This window comes from Pteronotus mesoamericanus, unplaced genomic scaffold (genome assembly GCF_021234165.1).
Source record: "Pteronotus mesoamericanus isolate MK-2021 breed Mesoamerican mustached bat unplaced genomic scaffold, CSHL_Meso_final contig_105, whole genome shotgun sequence".
NCBI lineage: Eukaryota > Metazoa > Chordata > Mammalia > Chiroptera > Mormoopidae > Pteronotus > Pteronotus mesoamericanus.
The window spans coordinates 2,735,984-2,761,010 of NW_026555006.1; the positions used below are offsets into that span (position 1 = coordinate 2,735,984).

Genomic DNA, 25,027 nt, shown 5'->3' on the forward strand with positions numbered 1-25,027 from the left:
AGAAGATTTTATGAACTTGTGCTTTGGCCTTGTGAGTTTGAATCTCATAAAGTTATAAGAAGCTTTTATAACATGACCTGCTATTGCTATTATGGGTATTAGATATAGTTGGGGATAGTGTTCACCACATTGCATAGCTTCTTCTTCAGATGAAACCATAGGAGACATTGCTTAAGGTCTTACTTGAATAATCTGGGCACCTCCTGCACAACTGGCCTTTATCTGATGTAACAGACAGAAACAAACATGTAAACAATCATATTTTCCTTTATTTTAGCCCAAGAGAAGAATAGAACAAATTTTATGGCTCATCTTGAACAAATGTGCAGAACCCTATAATATGCATTTATTTGGTGCCTGTGCTAGATTATCTGTTGTCAACATGTTAATCTTACCTTTGACTTTATCTTTCTTTATTATCTGATTACTATATCTTTTCCTTCTTTTTTAAATTCATTTGAATTTCAGGTATTTATGTAAATTACTTGAAACTCATTTTAGAAAGTATAAGTACATAGCTTAGTAAAACAGGGGAGATTTTTGTTGTCATTTTTTTGTTTTTCCTTCAAAAGAATCTTAAAGCCTTTTTAATTTTCATGGCCAAGACCAGATCAAAATGCCTTCCTAGATTTTACTGATTTCACTCTAACAGTTACTACACAGCAAAATGAGGCCAAATGCTAAGGAATTTCCCTATAACCAAGGTGATATGACTATTTAGTACTTCATTTTTCTACAGATTTTGAAATACTAGAGATAATTATAATAATAAAACCATTCTTGTTCCCAATGCAATTATATGGGTTAGGATTTCTGGTTAGAAGGGGAGGCATTGTTACTGTGAAAAGTCAGGTGATCTGCCTTCTAGTCTAGATGTGTCCAACCAGTTTGGCAACATAGTCATGCTGCACAGTCTCTCTGGGTCTGTTTTTTCAGAGGTTGCACAATACCAGCTCTTCCCAAAGAGTCATTTGTTGTACACTACTGTGTTGAAACATGTTAATTGGTGTCCCATGAAAAATACAGTTAAATGAAATTGGGTAAGACTTTTTTAAAAAATTAATTAACTTTTTAAATTTAATTAACTAAATTAATTAAAATTAATTAATTTATTTTTCCAAATACATTGGTCTCTGCCTTCCCCCAACCACTTTCCCCTGCCCCCTGCCCCCTCCCTCCCTCAATCCTTCCCCACTTTGGTTTTGTCCATGAGTCCTTGCTATATGCTCCTTGACTTGCCCCTTCCCTTTTCTCCCACCCACTCCTCCCTCCTTCTCTCTTGTCTCTGTTGGTTTCTTTTCCTTTTAGTGTTGCTGGTCTTATTTTCCTTGCATCTTTCTATTGTTGGTTAGGTTCCACTTACAGGTGAGATCATATGGTATGTCTTTCGCCCCCTGGCTTATTTCGCTTAGCATAATGCTCTCTAGTTCCATCCATGCTGTCACGAAGTTTACTAGTTCTTTTTTTCTTTCTGCTGCATAGAATTCCATTGTGTAAATGTACCATAATTTTTTGATCCACTCATCCACTGATGAGCATTTAGGTTGTTTCCAACACTAGGCTATTGTAAATTGTGCTGCTATGAACATTGGGGTGAATAGGTTCTTTTGAATTGGCATTTTGGGGTTCTTAGAGTAGAGTCCCAGCAGGGGAATCACTGGATCAAAAAGCAATTCCATTTTCAGCTTTTTGAGGAAATTCCACACTGCTTTCCACAGTGGCTGCACCAGTCTGCATTCCCATCAACAGTGTACTAGGGTTCCCTTTTCTCAACAGCCTCGCCAGCACCTGTTGTTTGTTGATCTGTTTATGATGGCCATTCTGACGGGTGTGAGGTGGTATTTCATTGTGGTTTTGATCTGCATTTCTCTGATGGCTAGTGATGCCGAGCATCCTTTCAAATGTCTCTGGGCCCTCAGTATCTCTTTCCTGGAAAAGCATCTGCCCAGGTCCTTTGCCCATTTTTTGATTGGATCATTTGTCTTCTTGGAGTGGAGTCGAGTGAGTTCTTTATATATTTTGAAGAGCAAACCTCTATCTGATGTATCATTAGCAAATATATTTTCCCATAGGGTTGGCTCCCTTTTCATTTTGCTGATATTTTCTTTTGCCGTGCAGAAGCTTCTTATTTTGATGAGGTCCCACTTGTTTATTCTTTCCTTTACGTCCTTTGCTTTAGGAGACATATTAGTGAAAAAACTGCTGTGTGGGATATCTGAGAGTTTCCTGCCAATGTTCTCCTCTAGGACTTTTATGGTGTTGCGACTTACATTTAAGTCTTTTATCCATCTTGAGTTTATTTTTGTGTATGGTGTCAGCGGATGATCCAATTTCAATTTTTTGCATGTAGCCGTCCAGCTCTCCCAACACAATTTGTTGAAGAGGCTATTATTACTCCACTTTATGCTTCTGCCCCCTTTGTCAAATATTAGTTGCCCATAGAGACCTGGGCTTATTTCTATGCTTTCTATTCTGTTCCACTGGTCTATGGGTCTGTTCTTGTGCCAGTACCAGATTGTTTTGAGTATAGTGGCTTTGTAGTAGAGTTTGATGTCCAGTATTGTGATCCCTACTACTTTGTTTTTCTTTCTCAAAATCGCTGCGGCTGTTTGGGGTCGTTTATGGTTCCATATAAATTTTTGAAATGTCTGTTCTATTTCTGTGAAATATGTCATTGGTATCTTAATAGGAATTGCGTTGAATCTATAAATTGCTTTGGGTAGTATGGACATTTTGATGATATTAAGTCTTCCAATCCATGAGCATGGTATATGCTTCCATTTATTTGTATCTTCCTTAATTTCTTTCTGCAATGTTGTATAGTTTTCTGCGTACAGGTCTTTTACCTCCTTGGTTAAATTTATTCCTAGGTACTTTATTTTTCTTGTTGCTGTATTGAGTGGTATGTTTTTTTCTTATTTATTCTTCTGTTTCATTGCTGGTGTACAAAAATGCCTTTGATTTCTGAATGTTGACTTTGTATCCTGCTGTTTTGACCAATTCACTTATCAGGTTGAGTAGTTTTCTGGTGAAGTCTACAGGGTTTTCTATGTACACTATCATGTCATCTGCAAACAATGATAGTTTTACTTCCTCCTTTCCTATTTGGATGCCTTTTATTTCTTTTTCTTGTCTGACCACTGTGACTAGGACTTCCAATATGATGTTGAAAAGAAGTGATGAAAGCGGACATCCTTGTCGTGTTCCCGATCTTAGCGGGAAAGCTTTCAGTTTTTGCCCATTGAGTATGATGTTGGCTGTAGGTTTTTCATATATGGCCTTTATTACTTTGAGGAATGCCCCATTTATTCCCATTTTGCTGAATGTTTTGATCATACATGGGTGCTGTACCTTATCGAATGCTTTTTCTGCGTCTATCGAGATGATCATGTGGATTTTGTCTTTTATTTATGTGGCGTATTACGTTTATTGATTTGCATATATTGAACCATCCCTGGGATGAATCCCACTTGATCGTGGTGGATTATCTTTTTAATGTATTGCTGGATGTGGTTTGCCAATATTTTGTTGAGGATTTTAGCGTCTATGTTCAGTGAAATTGGCGTGTAGTTTTCTTTCTTTGTAGGGTCTTTATCTGGTTTTGGGATCAGGGTGATGCTGGCCTCATTGAAAGAGTCTGGGAGTCTTCCCTCCTCTTAGATTTTTAGGAATAGCCTGAGAAGGACAGGGGTTAGCTCTTCCTTAAATGTTTTGTAAAATTCTCCTGTGAAACCATCCGATCCAGGGCTTTTGTGTGCTGGGAGTTTCTTGATTACTGCTTCAATTTCCCCAGCTGTTATCGGTGTGTTCAAGCTTTCTATTTCTTCCTCCTTCAGTGTTGGAAGATTATACTTTTCTAAAAATTTGTCCATTTCATCAAGGTTTTCAAATTTCTTGGCATATAATTGTTCATAGTAGTTTCTGACGATCCTTTGTATTTCTGTGGTATCACAGTTGTTATTTCTCCTCTTTCATTTCTGATATTATTCATTTGGGTCCTCTCCCTTTTTGTCTTGATGAGTCTGCTTAAAGGCTTGTCAATTTTATTTATCTTTTCAAAGAACCAGCTTCTGGATTGGTTGATCCTCTGAATTGTTCTTTTTGTCTCTATGTCATTCAGTTCTGCTCTAATCTTGATTATTTCCTTCCTTCTACTTGCTCTGGGATTCATTTGTAGTTGTTTCTCCAGTTCTTGAAGTTGTAGGGTTAGGTCTTTTATTTGAAATGTTTCTATCTTTTTTAGGTAGGTCTGTATTGCTATGAACTTCCCTCTCAGGACTGCCTTTGCTGTGTCTCATAGGTTTCGGACTGTTGTCTGTTCATTTTCATTTGTTTCCAGAAATTTTTTGATTTCTTCTCTTATCTCATTATTGACCCATTCATTGTTTAATAGTGTACTGTTCAGTCTCCATGAGTTTGCAAGTTTTTGAAGTTTCTCTTTGAGGTTGATTTCCAGTTTCAAGCCCTTGTGGTCCGAGAAAAAGGTTGGTATTATTTCAATTTTCCTGAATTTGCTGAGGCTTGCTTTGTGTCCTATCATGTGGTCTATGTTTGAAAAACTGCCATGAGCATTTGAAAAGTATGTGTATTTTGCTTCTTTGGGATGTAAGTTTCTATATATGTCAGTCAGGTCCATTTGATTCAGTGTGTCATTCAGCTCCACAATATCCTTGTTGATGTTTTGTTTGGAAGATCTGTCCATTTTTGACAGTGGGGTGTTAAAATCCCCTCCTATCAGTGTTTTACTGTCTGTCTCTTTTTTGAAGTCATCCAAGATTTTTCTTATATGTATTTGGGTGCTCCTATGTTGGGTGCATATAAGTTTACAATGTTGATGTCTTCTTGATAGATTCTTCCTTTAAGTATTTTAGTGTCCCTCTGGGTCTCTTTTTATGGCCTTTGTTTTGAAATCTATTTTGTCTGATATAAGTATTGCTACCTCTGCTTTCTTCTCTTGCCCATTTGCCTGGAATATTTTTTTCCATCAAATTTGGGTAAGACTTAATTAAAATAGATAAATATAAAATAGTTTCTTAATGGGGGCATTTATAAGAGCCTTTAATTGTAACTCTCTGGGGGAGAGTGATAAAGTACGTAAGACTACCTAAACTTTGTTTTTTGGGAGCACCTCAATGGGCAAGTGCAAGTAATGACTAGTTGCAAAATATGACTTGTCCTGAGAGACCAAAGATGGCAGAGGAGTATGTGGAAGCTACCTCCCAGGGACCAATCTGGAATTACAAGTAAATTATAGAGAAATAATACTGAATAACCAACTAAACACTAGCTGGAGCGAAGCCTATGACCAAGGACAGACAGAAGAAACCACTTTACCACAATGTTACTGGTAGGGAGTGGAGAGGAGGGGTGAGAGGGTTGACTGGGTTCCAGCAGGCAGCAGCTGAAAGGATATTTCAGTGGCTGGGAGGTTCCCCGTGAGAAGTGTGGAGTCTACACTTCAAGCTGGGCTCTCCCAGCCTATAGCATCAGAGCCAGGAAAGGAACCCAGATAACATCCAGCCATGAAAAGCAGCAGGGTTTCTGTACACTAGGGAGATGGCTGAAGACTCAGAGAGCCTCTTAAAGAGCCAATGCACAAAATTTCCTTGCAGCCACTTACCCTGCGCTCTAGCAGTGGGAGGGCAGAATGGACTAGAGACGTGTGAGGGAAGCCTGGGGCTGGTGGCTCTGGGGAGAAAACTGAAAGAACAGTCACCAGGATCCATGTGCTGAGTCATTCCCAATACTGCAGAGGCTTTCTCAGGTAGACCACTTCACTCCCAGTAGCATCAGCCTGAGGGGAAATAATAGCCCACCCACAGGAATTACTCTGCCCCACCCTGTGAAGATTAAGCCAGGCTGCTGAGTACAGTTTGAGGCTATATCACTGATTAAGTTTAAAAACTTAGGCAGATCTCTGGGAGCTCTGAGACTTTACCTGATCCTCTCCTGGGCCTGGTACAGGTAAAAGCTGTAATTGGTGCACAGCCTGGTTCTTTCTGCATACAAACAGATCTGGCAGAGGGAGTTATATACTCTGTATCACTGATAGTCCAAACAGGTTGCTCAGGGTCAGTCACAAGCAGTGTCTGACAAAGGCCTGAACAGAGTCTTTGCAGATCTAACTAATACATAGAAACAAATACAGAAGCAGACAAAATGGGAAGACAAAAAAACAGACTCCAAAAGAAAAAACAAGAGAATTCTCCAGAAGAAAAACTAGATGAAATGGAGACAAGCAATTTATCAGATACAAAGTTTAAAATAATGATTATAAGGATAGTAAACAGCATGAAAAAAGACATAGAAACCATAAGAAAGGACTAGTCAGAAGTAAAGAATGTGATACCTGAAATAAATAATATACTGGAAAGAATAAATAATAGATTAGAGAAAGCAGAGGACGGAATCAGTGACTTGGAAAACAAAGTAGGAAAAAACATGCAAACAGAGCAGCACAAAAAAAAAAACCCACAAAAAACAAACCAACACACATACTAACGAACAAACAAAAAAATGAAATACAATGAGGAGAGCTTAAGAAACATTTTGGGTAACATGAAACATAACGACATTTGCATCACGGGATCACCAGAAGGAAAAGAAAGTGAGCAAGGGATCAAAAACCTATTTGAAGAAATAATAACCAAAAATTTCCATAATCTGGTGAAGGAAAAAGACACTCAAGTTCAGGAAGCTCAGAGAGTCCTAAACAATTTGGATCCAAAGAGGCCTAGCCCAAGACACATCATAATTAAAATGGCAAGGTTTAAAGACAAGGAGAGAATCCTAAAAGCTGCAAGAGAAAAGCAAGTAGTTACATACAAGGGAGCACTAATTAGACTGTCATTGGATTTCTCAACAGAAACATTTCAGGCCAGAAGTGACTGGTGTGAAATATTGAAGGTGATGAAAAGCAAAGACCTACAACTAAGGCTACTTTACCCAGCAAGGTTATCATTTAAAATCGAAGGAGAAATAAGGAGTGTCCCAGACAAGAAAAAGCTAAAGGAGTTTGTTAACACCAAAGCAGTACCGCAATAAAATGTTAAAGGGCTTGCTTTAAGAAGAAGAAAAAGAGAAAAAACAAGGCAGGGGAAAATAATCTAACAATAAAATGGCACTAACTACTTATCTATTGATAATCACCTGAAATGTAAATGGCTTAAATACTCCAACCAAAAGACAAAGGGGAGCTGAATGGTTAAGAAAACAAGACCTATATATGTGCTGCCTCCAAAAGACACACATCAGATCAAAAGATACACACAGATTAAAAGTAAAGGGATGGAGAAATATATTTCATTCAAATGGAAAGGAAAAAAAGCTGGAAGAGCAATACTTATATCCGACAAAACAGACTTTAAACTCAAGGCTAAGATAACAGACGATATAGTAACAGACAATATAAAATGATAAAGGGAACAATCCAGCAAGAGGATATACCTCTAGTAAACATTTATGTACCCAATATAGGACCACCTAAATATGTAAAGCAAATCCTGATGGACATAAAGGGAGAGATCGACAGAAACACAGTCATAGTTGGGTGTTTTAACACACCATTGACTTCCATTGATAGATCTTCCAGACAGAAAATCAGTAAGGAGACAAGCGGCCTTAAATGACACACTAGATCAAAGGGATTTAATTAATATCTTCAGAACATTTTACCCCAAAGAAGCAGAATATACATTTTTTTCAAGTGAACATGGAATGTTTTCTAGGTCAGGTCACATGTTAGAACATATAACAAGTCTCAACAAACTTAAGACAACTGAAATCATACCAAACATCTTCTCTGACCACAATGCTATGAACCTAGAAATCAATCACAAGAAGAACACTGAAAAACACATAAAGACATGGAAACTAAATAACATGTTACTAAACAATGAATGGGTCAATAACAAGATCAAGGAAGAAATCAAAAGATACCTTGAAACAAATGAAAATGAGGACACAACAGTCCAAAATCTGTGGGACAAAGGGAAAGCAATCCTAAGAGGGAAACTTATAGTATTACAGGCCTATCTCAATAAATAAGAAAAGGTTCAAATAAACACTCCAACTTTACACTTAAAGGAACTTGAAAAAGAACAACAAACAAAGCCCAAAGTGAGTAGAGGCAAGGAAATAAGAAATACCAGAACAGAAATAACTGAAATGGAGTCTAAAAAATGATAGAAAAGATCAATGAATCTAAGAGCTGGTTCTGTGAAAAGATAAACAAGATTGACAAACCTTTAACCAGACTCATCAAGAAAAAGAGAGGACCCAAGTAAATATAATCAGAAATGAAAGAGGAGAAATAATAACTGACAGAAAAAAAATACAAAGGATTGTAAGGAAATATTATAAACAACTACATGCCAACAAACTGGACAACCTGGACAAAATGGATATTCTTAGAAACACACAATCTTCCAAAACTAAATTCGGAAGAATCAGAGAATCTGAAAAGACAGTTTACACCTAGTGAAACTGAAACAATAATCAAAAGAACCCAAAAACTAAAGCCCTGGACCAGATGGCTTCACAGGTGAATTCTACCAAACATTCCAAGAAGAACTAACACCTCTCCTTCTCAAACTACTTAAAAAAATTCAATAGGAGGGAAGTCTCTCAAACTCATTTTACGAGGCCAGCATTATCCTAATTACAAAACCAGATAAAAATACTACAAAGAAAGAAAATTATAGAACAATATTACTGCTGAACATAGGTGCTAAAATCCTCAACAAAATATTAGCAAATCAAATATAATAAATGCATCAAAAAGATAATACACCATGATCAAGTGGGATTTATTCTGGTAATGCAAAGCTGGTACAACATTTGCAAATCAATAAATGTGATTTACCACATAAATAAAATGAAGGATAAAAACCACATGATCTTAGCAACAGATACAGAAAACGTATTTGATAACATACAGCACCCATTTATGATAAAAACTCTCAGCAAAGTGGGAATAGGGGGAACATACCTAAACATAATAAAGGCCGTATATGACAAACTCATTGCCAGCATCATACTCAATGGGCAAAAACTACAAGCATTCCCCTTAATATTGGGAACAAGACAGGGATATCTGCTTTTACCTCTCTTATTCAACACAGTACTGAAGTCCTAGCTACAGCAATTAGACGAGAAGAAATAAAAGGTATCCAAATTGGAAAGGAAGAAGTAAAACTGTCTGTTTGCAGATGACATGATACTGTACATAGAGAACCCCAAGAAACTACTAGAACTGATAAATGAATTCAGCAAAATAGCAAGGATACACAATTAGTATCCAGAAACCAGTTGTATTTTTGTATGCTAATAATGAACTAACAGAAAGGAAAATTAAGGAAACAATTCCATTCACAATTGCTTTAAAAAGAAAAAAATACCTAGGAATAAACCTAACCAAGGATGTAAAAGACCTGTACTGGGAAAACGGTAAGACACTGAAAAAAGAAATAGAAGATACAAATAAGTGGAAGCACATACTGTGTTCATGGATAGGAAGGATTAACATCATTAAAATTTCCATACTACCCAAAGCAATCTATAGATTCAATACAACTCCTATCAAGATTCCAATGATGTATTTCACAGAACTAGAAAAAACATTTCAAAAACTTATACAGAACCACAAAAGGTCCTGCATAGCAACAGTGAATCTAAGAAAAAAGAACGAAGTCAGAGGAATCACGCTACCTATATATCAAACTATACTATAAGGCCATAGAAGTCAAAACAGCATGGTACTGGCATAAAAACAGACACACAGATCTATGGAACAGAACAGAGAGCCCAGAAATAAACCCACACTTTTAAAGTCAATCAATATTTGACAGTGAAAGCAAGCACATACAATGGGCTAAAAATAATTTATTAAATAAATGGTGTTGGGAAAACTGGACATAATGTGCAGAAATGAAACTGGACCACTTCCTTACACCACACACAGGAATAAATTCAAAATGGATTAAAGACTTAAATATTACACCCCAAACCATCATAGTAGAAAACATAGACAGCAAAATCTCAGACATTGCTTGTAGCAATTTTTTATAGGATATATCTCCCCAGGTAAGGGAACAAAAGGAAAAACAAACAAATGGGACCAGAAAGTTTTATTTTTAATAGCAAAGGAAAACATTAACAAAATAAAAAGACAACCGACAGAATGGGAGAATGTATCTGCCAATATATCTAATATGGGGTTAATACCCAGAATTTATAAAGTATTTACAAAACTCAACACCAAAAAAACCCAAACAACCCAATTAAAAAATGAGCAAAGGACCTCAGCATCACTGATCATCAGAGAAATGCAAACCAAAACCACATTGAGATATAATCTCACCCCTGTCAGAAGGGTTATCATCAATAAATCAACAAACAACAAGTGCTGGTGAGGATGTGGAGAAAGGGGAACCCTTTTGCACTGTTGGTGGGAGCGCAGATTGGTGCAGCTACTGTGGAAAGCAGTATGAAGATACCTCAAAAAATTAAAAATGGATCTAATTTTTGACCCAGCAACTCCACTTTTGGGAATATATCTGAAGGAACCCAAAACACTAATTTGAAAGAACATAAGCACCCCTATGTTCATTGCAGTGTTATTTACAATTGCCAAGATATGGAAGCAGCTCAAGTGTTAAGTGGTAAAACAGCTATGGGACATTTAAACAATGGAATACTACTCTGCCATAAAAGAGAATAAAATTTTACCCTTTGTGACAGTTATGGATGGACCTGGAGAACATTAGCTAAGTGAAAGAAGCCAGTCAGAGAGAGGAATACCATATGGTTTCACTCATATGTGGAATCAATGAACAAACTGAACTAACCTGCACAATAGAGGAAGACTCATAGTTAGACAGTAGGATGATGGCTAAGGGGCGGGGAGGTTAGGGGATGGAGGGATTAAGCAAAAAGAAAAAAAAAAACTCATGGACATGGACAACAGTGTGGTGACTGTGGCTGGGAAAGTGGTTTTAAGGGGGCTACATGGTAATGGAAAAAAATACAATGAAAAAATTGAAAACAAAACAAAACAAAAACCAAAATATGACTTGTCTTCCCTCCCCCTGTGCCCTATCCTCTCACATGTTTACAGTGGAACATGAGGTACACTAAAAAATGATTATGGAATCTTCTAGGAAAGGACAGGCTTTATCTGTATCTGGAGAGAAAATTTAAGCCCATGGTAAATAAAGTAAATCAAGAAAGCACATATGCTCCCAAGCTCAAGATCCAAAACACACAGTTAACTGTGTATACTGACATTTAGCAAGTATATGGTTGAAGATCTGCTATGGAGAGAGAGAGAGAGAGGGAGGAAATGTGTAAAAGAGAGCATGAAAGAGCAAGAGTCCTAAAATTTTAAACTGTATTTCTTGAAATAGCCCCAAAACAAGGCAACATCTATTATCTAAACTTTTGTGAATCTTTGCATACATGATTCCTGTAGACACATACAATGACTCATGGTCTGGTACTGAATGGAGTAAGCACAAAAACATGAGCTTTGAAGGCCTAAAGGGAGAGGTAAGAATCTCAGCTGTTCCCATTTCTGTGTGTGACTTCTCAATAAGCTTCAGTTTTTTCTCTCTTGTGAAGAACTCTCTAACTTTGTACCTTGTTGTAGCAGTCAATGAGTAAGCAAATATAAAGTGGCCAGCAGAGCACTTGAGATATATAAGATGCTGAACAAAATATTTTCTACCTTCCATAATTGAGAGCCCTCAGCATACAGAGACTAGAGTTTGTCAGGCATAGTATCTGGTTCATATATGACAGGCACTCAATAAGTGTTTGAACATGAATAAACTTTGATTTACAAAGAGTAAAATATTACAAATATTTGAACACTAGGCTCAAATATCACTTCTTCTATAGTGTTGCCTGATTCTCAAAGCTGTAACTGATTTTTACTTTGCCCATGAACTCCTTACGTATTTTGCTTTTACTTATGTTATTCTGCACACTTTACCTTGATTTGCTGATATTTGTAGACATTTTGCATCTCCCCACAAGATGTAATCTCTTTTGGCAGGCAGAAAATGTTTTATTATCCTTTGTTTATCTTTCAATGCTCAGCACAGTTCTTATTCAAAAATTATTAATTGAATAAGTATGAGGTGGCATCCTCTGACTGAGAATGACAACTAACAGAGATTTCCTCAGCTTAAGTTAGGGCCCTCCAGGTCTTTCCATCACTTGTTAGATGGCTTCCTTTTTTCCTAAGTGAATCTTGCTATTAATACCATGTCTAGAAAAATGTTCTAGAAGTCTTTTTTTTTTTTTAAATGAAACCACCCTGGGAAGTCATTTGACACCCCTTCTCTTTTTTTTTTTACTGCACTTCAAGCAAACTTCTATAATAATGTTACATATGGTACTAGAATTCTATTTTTATAAGACTATGAATTCCTGGATGGGAGAACCCATGTCTGTATCCCTGTCTCCTAACAGATTTTGGGTACACATAAAGTATTTAAAAAAAATTTACAAAATGAGTGAGTGAAAAATTCTCAATTTTATTATGGACAGGACATGAACTTAGGGATGAAACAATCAGCCAAGCTAAATGGATTTCCATATAGAGGCCTAGTGGAAGAGACTGCAGAAGTAATTTCCAGTGTCTTTTAGTGGGTAAAATGAAGCTTGGGGAAAAGGCTGAAACTACAATATTAGGTGAGGGTTAGGGTCTTTCACACTGAAATGAGTATAGGAAAAGTAAAAAGAAGTAAGTTCTGAGAACTATTAACAGCCTCAGTATCAAATGCAGAGGAAACAAACATGTTTTTGAATAATTTTCTAAAAGTTATGCCCTACCTCCCGTTCTTCTTCTTGTTCTTTGCGAATCTGCTCCAAACGAAACTGTTCTGCCATCTCTCTCTCGTGAGCTTCCCTCTGTTGATAAAAGAGAAAGGGAGCCAGCATTCAATAAACACAGATTTATTTTAAAAAACAAACAAACAAACAAACAAACAAACAAACAAAGCTCATTCCCAGCATGAGTCACAGGTACACTGTAGTAATGCAAGTATTTCTCTCTGGAACAATAATAAAAATGAAAACAACAATAAAGGATAGCTGCCCTGACTGGGTGCGGCTCAGTTGGTTAGGTGTCATCCTGCAAGCAAATGGTCGCCGGATTCTAAGTCAGGGAATATGCCTGGGTTGCAGGTTCTGTGGTGTGCATAAGAGGCAACCAATTGATGTTTCTCTCACATGATATTTCTCTCCCTTTCTTTCTCCCTCCCTTCCCCTCTCTTTAAAAATAAATTAATACAATCTTTCAAAAAATAAGGGAAAAACAATAAAGCATAGCTCTGTTCATGTTGGGTTCCTATTCAAATACCTAGGTAGCTCTGGGTACTGTTACATTCATCAGAACCTTTCTCTGGTTTTCCTGTCTAGTCTTTTCTGCTACATTTCCTATACACAAATATTAAGCTCTATTCACATCAGCCTCTATCATGCACTCCTTGTTTTCTGGCCCCTTGCTGCTAGCGTATGTTACTTTTTCTCTCCTACCCCTCTTTATCCAATTCACATATACAGCTTATTCTAAGAAAGCCTCCCCAGTCCACTCCCACTTCTTGGCTTTCCAAAAAACTAAAAAAATTCCACTGAACTCCTGTTCACTGAATTACTTGGTGCTTCCCTCATGACATTTAGGATCCTTGCCTAAGTGTTACAGCTATCTGTGTTCTTGATTTAATTTACTCTATACCACCTTGGGGTCCTTCTTTTGAGGGGAGAAACTGTGGCTTATTCATGTTACCATTCAATGCCTAGTAGAGAAGCAGGTGCTCAAAAAGCATTAAATAAATCAGTGGTTCTCAACCCTGACTGCACATTAGAATCACCTGAAAAGCTTTTGAAAAACTGCTAGGTTGTATCAGAGACTGACTAAAAATCAAATAAAATAGATACTAGGCCCATTTTTGTTTTCATATTTATGATTCTCAACAAACTTTATCTTGTCAAAAATGAACCATACTTTAAGGACCAGGGGCTGAATTATATTCTTTCGGTTAACTGAATCTAGCTTTCTCCATTGCAAACCCAACATTCTTGGCACTTAAACAATAAAGACCATTTAAGATTTAGTTCTTTACCCCAAGGTCTATTGACCAAACCCACCTTTGCTCTGTCAGCTTCAAGTGAAAGGCGATAGGCCTCATCTTGCTCTCTCTTCACATTTTCTCTGGCTTCCCGTTCATCCTTAAAAGAAAAGAAATTATTCAAATGTGTTTTACCATATTACTTTTTAAAAGAAAATAATGACAATCCCCTTGTCTTACTCATGTGTGAATTTACTATAAGTAAACAAGACACTTTAAAGGTATATAAAATATAAATAAGCAAATAAACAGTAAGATGAGTGGCTCGGTATATAGTGAAAATAAGAATGTTTGAAGTCTAGCACTCTATCACTTATGAGCTGTGTAATCCTGGACAAGTTACTTAACCTTTCTAGGTCTCAGTGTCCTCAACTGTAAAAGAGAAATAGGACTCGTTGCATAGGGCTGTTGTGAGAATTAAATGCGGTAATAAATAAACTGTCTAGCAAAGCACGTGACAGTTAGTATGTTTTCACAGTGATTAATTCTTCACTTTCCTCCTAATTTTTCTAAGATAATCTTGGAGGTGGTCAGCATTGGACTGGGAGAAAGTAAAGGAGTAGGTTGCAACCTACTGGTCAGCAGAGAAAAAGTCTGAAAGCAAAATACCCTAGTTAACTTCAGTCCACACCACTAAAGCTAGGTTATCAAATAAGTAGTATTTCCTCACTACATTCACACTCATATAGTGTGAATAATTTAGATCTTTTAGAATATTTTTGGCTTCTGAAGTAATTATGTCACCTGCATATATTTAAATTGTGATTTAATATGAAATTAAAAATTAATTCAACTGCCAGAACTTCTTATATGTTAAATTCTGGAGTATAGTCAATATACATGTACTTAAATTTAATAAATATACACACCTATTGACATTAGGCTATAAATTCCCTTTTTGGTCATTTTGTATAATAGGCTGACTCATATAAAGTCACCAATATTTAACTATTTTGACCTATGAAAATGGAATTTTATGTGGTTTAACTTAATACTTTATAACTTTTTGTCTCCACTATTCAATATATGCTTACTCAAAGCTGAATATATGCTCAGTACTGCCTTAGGTGCTCTAATTTAAGCCTGAAGTTCTCCTTGAAGCCTAATACTCCTTTTAGTTTCAATGGTTCAACTAATTTCAAAATCTCTAGTATGAATAATAGCAATCATTGATTTCCAATCTATTGAATAAAAAATTAGGAAGATTTAATCGTAGATGTTTTTGGCCTGAAGCTATCTACGATGAAAGGGCATGCTAGGGAAAGTATATGTTGGAATGGCATATCAGGAACGATGTTCAACTTAAATGAGAGACCATACAGGCTGCAAAGCAGTCAGAATAATTTACATGTCATATAATATTACACATGAATAAAAATGGGTTTTAAAAACTTCTGCTTGGAGATTTGTACTTAGTCATTATTATTTACATTTTAAAGAAATAGCATATTCCTTTAAATATATTTTCACTAATTCCAACTGGCTATTTCTCACTTTGGTTTATATGCTACAGCTTTACTATGACCAGTAACAATCAGTCTGATAGGACATATTTTGTCTATTTCTTTTTATATTTGCTCTTGCCTAACTCATTACTCTCTAAACTTCTTTCCCTACTCAATATAGAAGTTTGTACAGAGTGGGTCCTTAATAGTTCAATCGGCCATTGCTGATATTTATTTGATACATTAATGTCTTCATTTAAGCAAGCTGTGTGTTTTTGGGTAAATAATATCTCCCTTTCACTCACTTATTAAATTAAAAAATTAAATTCCTAAGGATTCTGTGCTTCTCTGGATGCCAATCTTTACAAATTCAGATATACCTAATAAAATCAACAACCTGTGGGAGCAATATTATCTTTTTATATTTCAAATGAGAAAATATTTAAGATCCTTAAAATTTTAATTTTACCTTACTTTCCTGGCCCCACCCCTTCAAATTAGCTTCAGTTTTTCTTGTAACATTCTGTACTTTCCCTTTAAAGCATTGATCACAATTGCATTATCATATAATTATTTATGTAATATGAGATTTTCTCATGACACTGTAAACATCATAAAGGCAGGGATCTTTTTTATATTATACATCTCTGTATTCAAAGTATTTCACACAATGCCTAGCTTTTGGGAGGTGTTTAATAAGTACTTGTTGAATAAATGAGTTGTCTTCCCAGGCATAAAATATTTATTGTCTGCAGTAAAAATGGAGGGAAAAGATAAGAGCTCATCCATAAAGCAGCCCTATCTGAGTCAATGAAACTGGCTGAGCAGAACTGACCTGTTATGACACCATGTACACACAACAAAGGAACCTTCTGAAAGCTACCACAGCTGGAAGCCCTTTGAACGCAAATATAGTTTATAATAAAAGCAGAAGAAGTAAACAGCTCTGTTTTAAAACAGACTGTTGCAGATATGAAAGGCCATTAAATAAAGGAATCCCTGCCACAAAATGTGGCACCTGTTGTGAAAGGACCTGAGCCAGCTAACTTGCTCCCTTCACTCCTTCCCTCTCTCCTTTCTATTTATCTTTCTTCTCTTCCCTCTCAAATATTCATTAAGCACCAGTTTTATATTAGGCATCACACTAGCACTGGGGATGTAGAGGCAGGCCATAGGAGGAGACATGGATAATCATGCTTGAACCACCTTCGACATTATTTTATGGGGTTTACTGATTTATTGCGAAGAGCTCAGTGTTCAAGTTTTATATTATTTTCCTCTCCACCTGAAAGATTCTGGCTCTATCAGCTCTACCACTTAAAATCTTGCCAGCTTTTCATTTACTTTGAGAAATATAAGAGACCAACATGTCCAAAAGAGCCATTATATAAAGAGAACTAAATCATGTGAGGGTGATTTACACAAGATTACCCAATAAGTCAGTTGCAGAGTTGATACTTGAATCCAGGTCTCCTGACAGCTTCCTCCCCCCATCCTCTTTCCCACAATCTAATGTTCTTCCCTTTGCCCCCAGCCCTCTGACCACAGCAGACAGAAGGGCTGGCTCAGGAATTGTCCTAAACGCATCATGTTTATAGCTTCTTGAGTATTGGTTGTTTGGGGTGGCTATAATTTCTTTCTTTGTCCTGTAGATTTTATACTTGTCTCTCCAACTGTCCTATTCACAGTCATCTCCAATTTTGGGATTCAGAGAACACTGCTTTCCTTGTATTATTCTATATTAGATTTTTAAAAAAATCCCAGGTGTTGTGGTTAACATTTCATGTCTAAGTGTGTTCTCATAACCTGTAGATGGGCCTCTTGGAAATTCTCCTGTGTCCTAAAGATAGTGTCCTTGTGAAAGATCCCCTTGCTAAACCCGAAGGGCACATCAGACCAAGTGACTAGCAATACATGTTGATTTCTATCATGTAGAGGTGGAATAGCTGGATAACCAGGTTCAGAAATGTCTCCGGTGCTGCCTGGGCTATAGCTTGGCTAGCTTGGTATGAAAACACTTCTTGTCACCACTAAAGTGGGAAGCCGGACTGCTCAGAACTAATAGCCTCCACTGGAGCATACTTGTCACTGCTCTCATCCTGCTTTGTGCTACACTCATTTGTACATCTGTCTCACTGCTCCCTACCTGAGCTATAAGACCCCACAGAAGAAGGATTCTGTATTCTTCTATAACACGTAGGGTACTACCTTAAGGATGGTAAGCATTCATTATGTATTTGTTAAATGAAATAGTGGATTTTTTCATGCTCCACAGTTACATATCTGAAGTTCTGAGTATTCTTCATATTAGTAGTTTTCATATAAGTATACTTCTTATTCTATTATATGACTTGTTAAGAGTTCTGGAATTAGAAGTCAAACCTAGTCTTTCTCTCCTCCAAAGCGTATGTTCCTCCTCCCCTCCTCACTGTGCCACACTAGGTAGCTCAGTATAGTTCTGTATGTCTGAGAAAGTAGCCATTGAATCAAATTTCACTACAATCCACTAAAAATAATGACATTATTTTGTAAGTTGTCAAATGGTTCCTAAATAAGGAATTTAGAAACCAAGAAGACATGAAATTTAGGTGTAACTTGTTACTCCTCAGTAGTGTTTAAAATTAGTAATCATCAGTTAATACCCAAAAGACTGATGTAAAGTTCTGAATTATCAGATTGAAGTGGGCTATTGTGGTTAGCCTTGTTTCAAATACTTAACAAATGCATACACAAACATGTACACACATGCGCGACATTTATTTGTTCTGAATGCTCATGTTAGAATGTACATCCTGCTCTTTGTCCTTTAAACTAGGCAAATAGCCCTGATATAGATCCCTAAAGAGATACGGACCAAGACAACCTGAAATTCTTTCAATATAGAGAGAGTAGCAAAAATGTTAAAAAATATTACTGAGCATGTAAGAAATAAAGAAAGAGAAATTCCTAGGTACTAGAAATAAAGAGGAAACTGAAAATCAGAGTTGTAAATGATGAGGTAATACGTGAGAAGGTAGATTACACATCTTGGTAACAGAGAGGCCCAATTAGAACCAGAAGATTTTATTTTGAAATCAAGCAGAGTAGGGAGTTGGAAATGTCTGTGAGAGAACCTTCAGCAATCTAAGTGTAACTGGTATCTGGAAATAGGATGCAGGGGAAGAAAACTTATTTTAAGAAATATTGACCAAAGTTTTTCAAATTTGATGAAAACTGTATGAGGTGGGACCCCCCCCAAAACCCCGGAATTATCTTCTGGAGCATCGGCCTCTTGTAGTAGAGGATTCCCTGGCTAGGTGGGTGTTCTAGGAACCCATCTGTATTGGTGTACCAGTTGGCGCTGTTGTGAAAGGCTGTGTTTGGCTTCAATTAATTTTTTTGAAGACTGTTTCAACACCTTTGCCCATTTCATGATAGGTGATTCATGAGTGCAACTGCTCACACTGTGCTGAATGTTCAGCAGTTTTTGACCAAAAACAGCATGACCCCTGTGCCCCACCCTCTCTACTCACCCAATCTCGCCCTGAGCGACTCTTTTGGTTTCCTTGAATAAAAAAGTTTTCAGAGGGAAACATTTTGCTGATGTAAAAGAGGTGAGAAACAAAAAAGTGCAGAAGCACTAAAAGACATCAAAATCGACAAGTTCAAAAACTATTTTGAGCAGTGGGAGAAAAACACTCGATAGGTTTATTACATCAAATGGAGAGTACTGTGAGGGTGACTGATTTTAAACATGTAAGAACAAATACACAATATTTTAATAAATAAATTTTGTTTTTTGGGCCCCCCCCCTCATATAGCCACAATTCCAAGAATCTAAATGAATACCAGGCAAAAGAAACATAAATAAAGTCACACCAAGGCACATCATAACCAAATTGCATAAAATTAGTTACAAAAAAAATCTTAAAAGCCGTCAGAGAAAAGACAAGACATAATATGTAGACAGGAACAAAATGAGAGCTGACTTTCCATGAGAAACAGTTGTAGGATATAAAGGTTTCAGAATATAAAATTGAAATACGACAAGACAGTTGGAGCAAAATCTTTAAAGCACAGAAAGAAAAAACTTGTCAATCTAGAATTCTATATTCAATAAAAATGTCTTTGAAAATTAAAGTTGAAATAAAGACTTTCTGTGACACATAAGTGAAAAGAATTAAGTGCCAGAATAAGTACTATAGTAAAGGTTAAAGAAAGTCCTTCAGATAGAAATCTAGATCTACAAAAAAGGAATGAAGAGAATTGTAAATGGGAGTTTAAGTAAGTTATTAGATATTATTTTGTTACTATTTAAAATTAAGAAACAACTGCATGTACCCCAATGATGTTTCAGAAACAGAAAAATCCATTCTAAAATTCATATGAAAACTCAAGGGACCCCAAATAGAACAACAACAGCAGCAGCAGCAACAATAAGAACAACAACAAAAAGCCCTTGAAAAAAAGAACAAAATTAGAGGACTCACATTTTCTGATTCCAAAATGTACTATAAAGCTGTGGTAATCAAAACATTATGGTATTGACACAAGGATAGATATCTAGACCAGTGCAACCGAGAGCCCAGAAATAAACTCTCACATATGTGGTAAATTGATTTTTGACAAGGCTGCCAAGACCATTCAATGAAGAAAGAATAGTGTGTTGTTCCCCACCCCGCCTGCCAAATGGTGCTGGGAAATCTGGATATCCCAATGAAAAGGAATGAAGTTGAACACTCACTTAACACCATATTTAGAAAAAATCAACTCAAAATGTATCAAAGAGTTAAAACTACAACACTCTTAGAGGAAAATATAGGTAATCTTCATGACCTTGAATCAGGTCATTATGTTTAAGTATTACAATGAAAACAGAGGTATTAAAAATAAAATGTAAATAAGCTGGGCATCATCAGAATTAAAAACTTTTGTGCATCACAGTACACAATCAAAAGAGTAAAAAGACAATCCACAGAATGGAGAAAAATATTTGAAAATCATCTATCTGATAACAGATTAATATCCCAAACTCTGACACAACAACAAATCCAATACAAAAATTGGCAAAAGACTTGAATAGACACATCTCTAAAGATCTATATATATCATATACATGGCCAATAAATACATAGTCATAGCAGCATTATTCACACTAGGCACAAGGTGAAAACCACCCAAGTGTCTATCAACACAGGAATGTATACACAAAATTTGTGTATTTTTCAACCATAAAAAGGTGGCTCAGTTGGTTGGAGCATAGTTCTGTACACCAAAAGGTTGAAGGTTCCATCTCTGGTAAGGGCACATACCTAGGTTGCAGGTTTGATCCCAGCAAGGGGCGTGTATGAGAGGCAACTGATAGATGTTTCCTTCACACATTGATGTTTCTGTCTTTCTCTCTCTGCCTCCCTCCCGCCACACTCCCTCTCCCTTCTTTCCTCTCTCTCTAAAATCAATCAAAATATCCTTGGGTGAGGAATAAAAAAAATGTAGTTCTGTTACATGCTATAATATGGACAAACTTGAAAGACATCATGCTAAGACAACACAAAAAGACAAATATTGTATGTTTCCACTTATATGTATTACATAAAATAAGCAGATTCACAGAGGTAGAAAGTAGATTAGAGTTTATCAGGAACTGAGGGGCAGGGTAATAGAAAGTTATTGCCTATTAGACTGGCTAGAATCTCCAGTTCAATGGTGAATAGAAATGATGTAAACAGACATCCCTGTCATTTTCCTGATTTTAGTAGGATAGCATTCAGTTTTTTACCAGGAAGTAAAATGTTAACTTGTAGGTTTTTTCTAGATGCCCTTTATCAGGTTCTACTCTATGCCTATTTTACCAAAAATTTCTATCAGAAATTAAAAAGCTTTCAGGAAAGCCATAAACAGGAAAGTTCATCCACACTGGTACAGAATAGTTAAATACTAGCACTAGAATGTAATCCTTAACAGCCAGGCAGAAGTTGGGGAGATAATACTTGTGCTTTTTAATACAGATCCCCTATATGATCCCAAGTGGACATGTTGACTGCTCCCGCAGGAACATGTCCACTGAGAGCATACACTCTAAGAAATATAACAGACAGAGAGAAACATACTTCCTCTCCAATATAGCAGCCTGGTCACACAGTAAGTCCAGGTAAGTGTTTTAGAGAGATTTTTGGTACATGTGTGTGTACTACCACACAACAAAAATGATGTAATGGTTTTTTGATAAAACCTGAACACTGCATTCTGTGGCTACTTCTCCAGTCAAGACTCCTTCCTGAAAGTAGAAAGATGAGATAGGAGGAGGAAGCTTACTTTCAAATCATGGGTCAGCAAACTGTGTCTTTTGGCCAAAGTTGGCCCACTTTCCCCTTCCACAAACTCGTCGCCCTAGCCATACAAACCCTCTCACAGCTTCCCGAACAGAGCAGGCTTTGAATACCTCCCTGCCTTTGCACATCCTTTAGCCTTGGCCTGGAATATTCTTCATCACTTCTTCAGGCAAAGTCACACTCATTTTTCAGGCCCACATTAAGTATCTAGACATTTGGAGGTGCTCCCTCCACTCCTGGGTTGAATGGCTTAACTTCTACATTCTATTCACATTGTATTATTAAAATTATATATTTACATATTTGTTTTTCTCACTAGACTGAGCATTTAGAGGACAGGGATTCTGATTTATTAGAATCCCTGAATTTCCAGGATAAGTTAATATTACCAAGTTGGCACTTGGTAGATAATAATAGCAGTTAACATTTAGTAAACGCTTACTACTTGAGAGGATCTCTTCTAACGAGTTTACACATTATCATCTTATTTAATCCTCAGATATACTGAGGGGAGGAAGACAGAAAAGGGGTGACTACATAGGTAAGAAGACACAGAAAGGGAGCTCAGGTACCTGCTCTAGGGACTTTCATGGATCTCAAAAGCGTCAAAAGTCTTTGTGAACTAAATGATCTGGTTTCACTTAACTCTTGCTACCATTACTGTCATAACCCCCATCTTGATTTCTGAGATCTGTAAAATGTTTAGCAGCCTTGAGAGAAAAGGCACTAAGAAAATAGCCCTACTGAGAAAAATTATCCTCTTGTATAGGGTGCTAGATTATTCCAGGACCACCCTTTGTAATCTGCATGGGTGACAAGTTTCTTTTTGGGGTAATCTGTATGCTCATGACTGGGTATAGTGCCTAGTACACAGTAGGTATTCAACAAACGTGAATTGAATTGAATTGGAAGGACAATTTACTGACTGTTCCTGTCCTTGGCAATTTTTTAGATTCAGTGATATCAAAAAGAAGAAAGTAAAATAATCCCAACATTTAAATTTAAAGCAAGTTTTCAGGATCTGCCTACAAAGTCAAATTGATCATTTTATTTTCCAAGTACCTCACGAGTGTGAGAACAAAGGAAGTAGAGATTTTAGTAACTGAATTATTCTTAAGGGGAGCAATTCATTAGGCACCAAAAGATGTAAGAATCTGACTCAATTTCTGCTTTAGTGTGTCAGAGCTGAATGACTTTTTCCTTTTTTTAAATCTCCACTTGATGATCTAATTGGGATAGAAATGAATGGCGTTGAGATTTTGTTTCTAAAAATTTCTCAGGCCATAGGATATTCTGATAATCTTGTTATTTTAATATTTTTAAAATACCAGAATCAGACATTTATCCAAAGAAGATATATAAATGTCCACGAAGCACATCAAAAGATGTTCAGTGGTCATTAGGGAAATCATTAGGGAAATGCAAATCAAAACCACAGTGAGATACCATCTCACATCCACTAGGATGCCTATTACTATAGTTAGTTAGAGATAGAGAAAGGGGTGGGGGAGAGGGAAAATTACTGTTGGTGAGGATGTGGAGCAATTAGAACCTTGTACATTGCTGGTTTGAATATAAATAATGCAAAATGTAAATGATAAAGAATTGAAAACAGGGACTCAAATAGATACTTCTACACAAACGTTCACTGCATCACTCAAAATAGCCAAAAGGTAGAAACATCCAAATGTCCATGAACAGATAAACGGATAAACAAAATGTGGTATAATCACACAGTGGGGAAAGGGGGTGCACAGAGGAGGAGGAGGACTGATATATACTGCAGTGCGGAGGAATCTCAGTCAAAGAAGCCAGATACAAAGTCATGTATTGTATGAAATACGTAGAATAGACAAATCCATAGAGACAGACAGGAGAATGGTGGTTGCTTGGGGCTGGCAGGGGGGCAGGGGACAGGGTACTGACTTCTTAATGGATATGAGCATGATGAAGATGTTTTGCAACTAGATAAAGGTAACAGTTGCACAACACTGTGCATGTATAAAATGCCACTGAATTATACACTTTTAAATGGTTAATTTTAGGTTATGCAAATTTCTCTTAAAAAACCCTCAAGTATCAACATTACAGAAGGAAGTTTCATGCTATCTTGACAGCTACAGAACTAAAAACTAAGAAACAACAAAGCTCTCTACAGTGAAAGAAGGGAAATGAATATTTTTATTTTTCTGCACTTGAAATATAAATGATGAGGGCACTGCCTGAAAGGATGTGTTCAATTGGTATTTGAAAGAAGTGTTGCCTAACAGCATTGGCTCCATGATGTACCGCAGCCAGGACATTCATCTTCCAGCCAAACAACTTGGATTCTCGTCCTCGTTCCATCCTGCTAGCAGAACAGTACAGGGAAAAGGTCATGGGCTTCAAACACAGACAGACTCGGTTTGGACTCTAGGTCTGCCACTTAATTTTTGTGCCCTTGGGTAAGTTCCTTGACTTCTTTCATCACTGATTCATTTTATCTCTAAAATGGGAAAAATATCTCCTTGCTGGATTACTGTAAGGATGAAATAAAATGATAAATACATTATCACCTAGCATGGTATCTGCAGCTGCAGTGGATATTCGATAAATGTTATTCTAATCATCACCATCACCATCATCCTAATAATATTAATCCTCTTCCTTCTAATAACCAGGCAGTTGAATTTCTCCTCAGGACTGCCTCGGCAGGACCTGGGGCAAATTGCCACTCATAAATAGCAGCATTTTTTTATAGCTAAATTGGCAATGGTAGAGGAGGGGAACCAGAAGAAGGTTCGTGAACAATTTTATGAACGCGAGACTCAGGTCTCTGAAGCATCTTCCTAAATCACTGTCTATGTACCAAGGCTTTGATAGGTGTCCCAGCGCCGAAGATAAGAACACTGGAAGTCCTAAGCACATTACGCACCATGTATAACTTAGAAAAAAAGCAATGCTACAATGTAAAATAAGTCTCAGAAGTCTGACAAAATTCTGATTTTTCTCATGACTACTTTGGTTTTTCTGAAATATCAAATTTCAAAAAGGTATCCCTCTTTCTCTGCTTATTTGGTGAACCTACTCTGCTTATTCCATAAGTGCATTGTGTGCCTTTAGGTAATCACATTCTAAGTTGCAGGTTGTGCGGGCT

General features: G+C 36.7%; 1 protein-coding gene across 1 annotated transcript in view; it reads right to left on the minus strand.

The window, feature by feature from the left end:
• Window positions 1-25,027, minus strand: part of FAF1 (Fas associated factor 1) — a 394,387-nt gene that overhangs the window by 52,046 nt on the left and 317,314 nt on the right. The window contains exons 16-17 of the mRNA XM_054572862.1: window positions 14,155-14,235; window positions 12,838-12,915 (exon numbers count right to left, since the gene is read on the minus strand). Coding sequence (XP_054428837.1) covers window positions 12,838-12,915; window positions 14,155-14,235 — 159 coding nt within the window. The remainder of the gene's footprint in view (window positions 1-12,837; window positions 12,916-14,154; window positions 14,236-25,027) is intronic.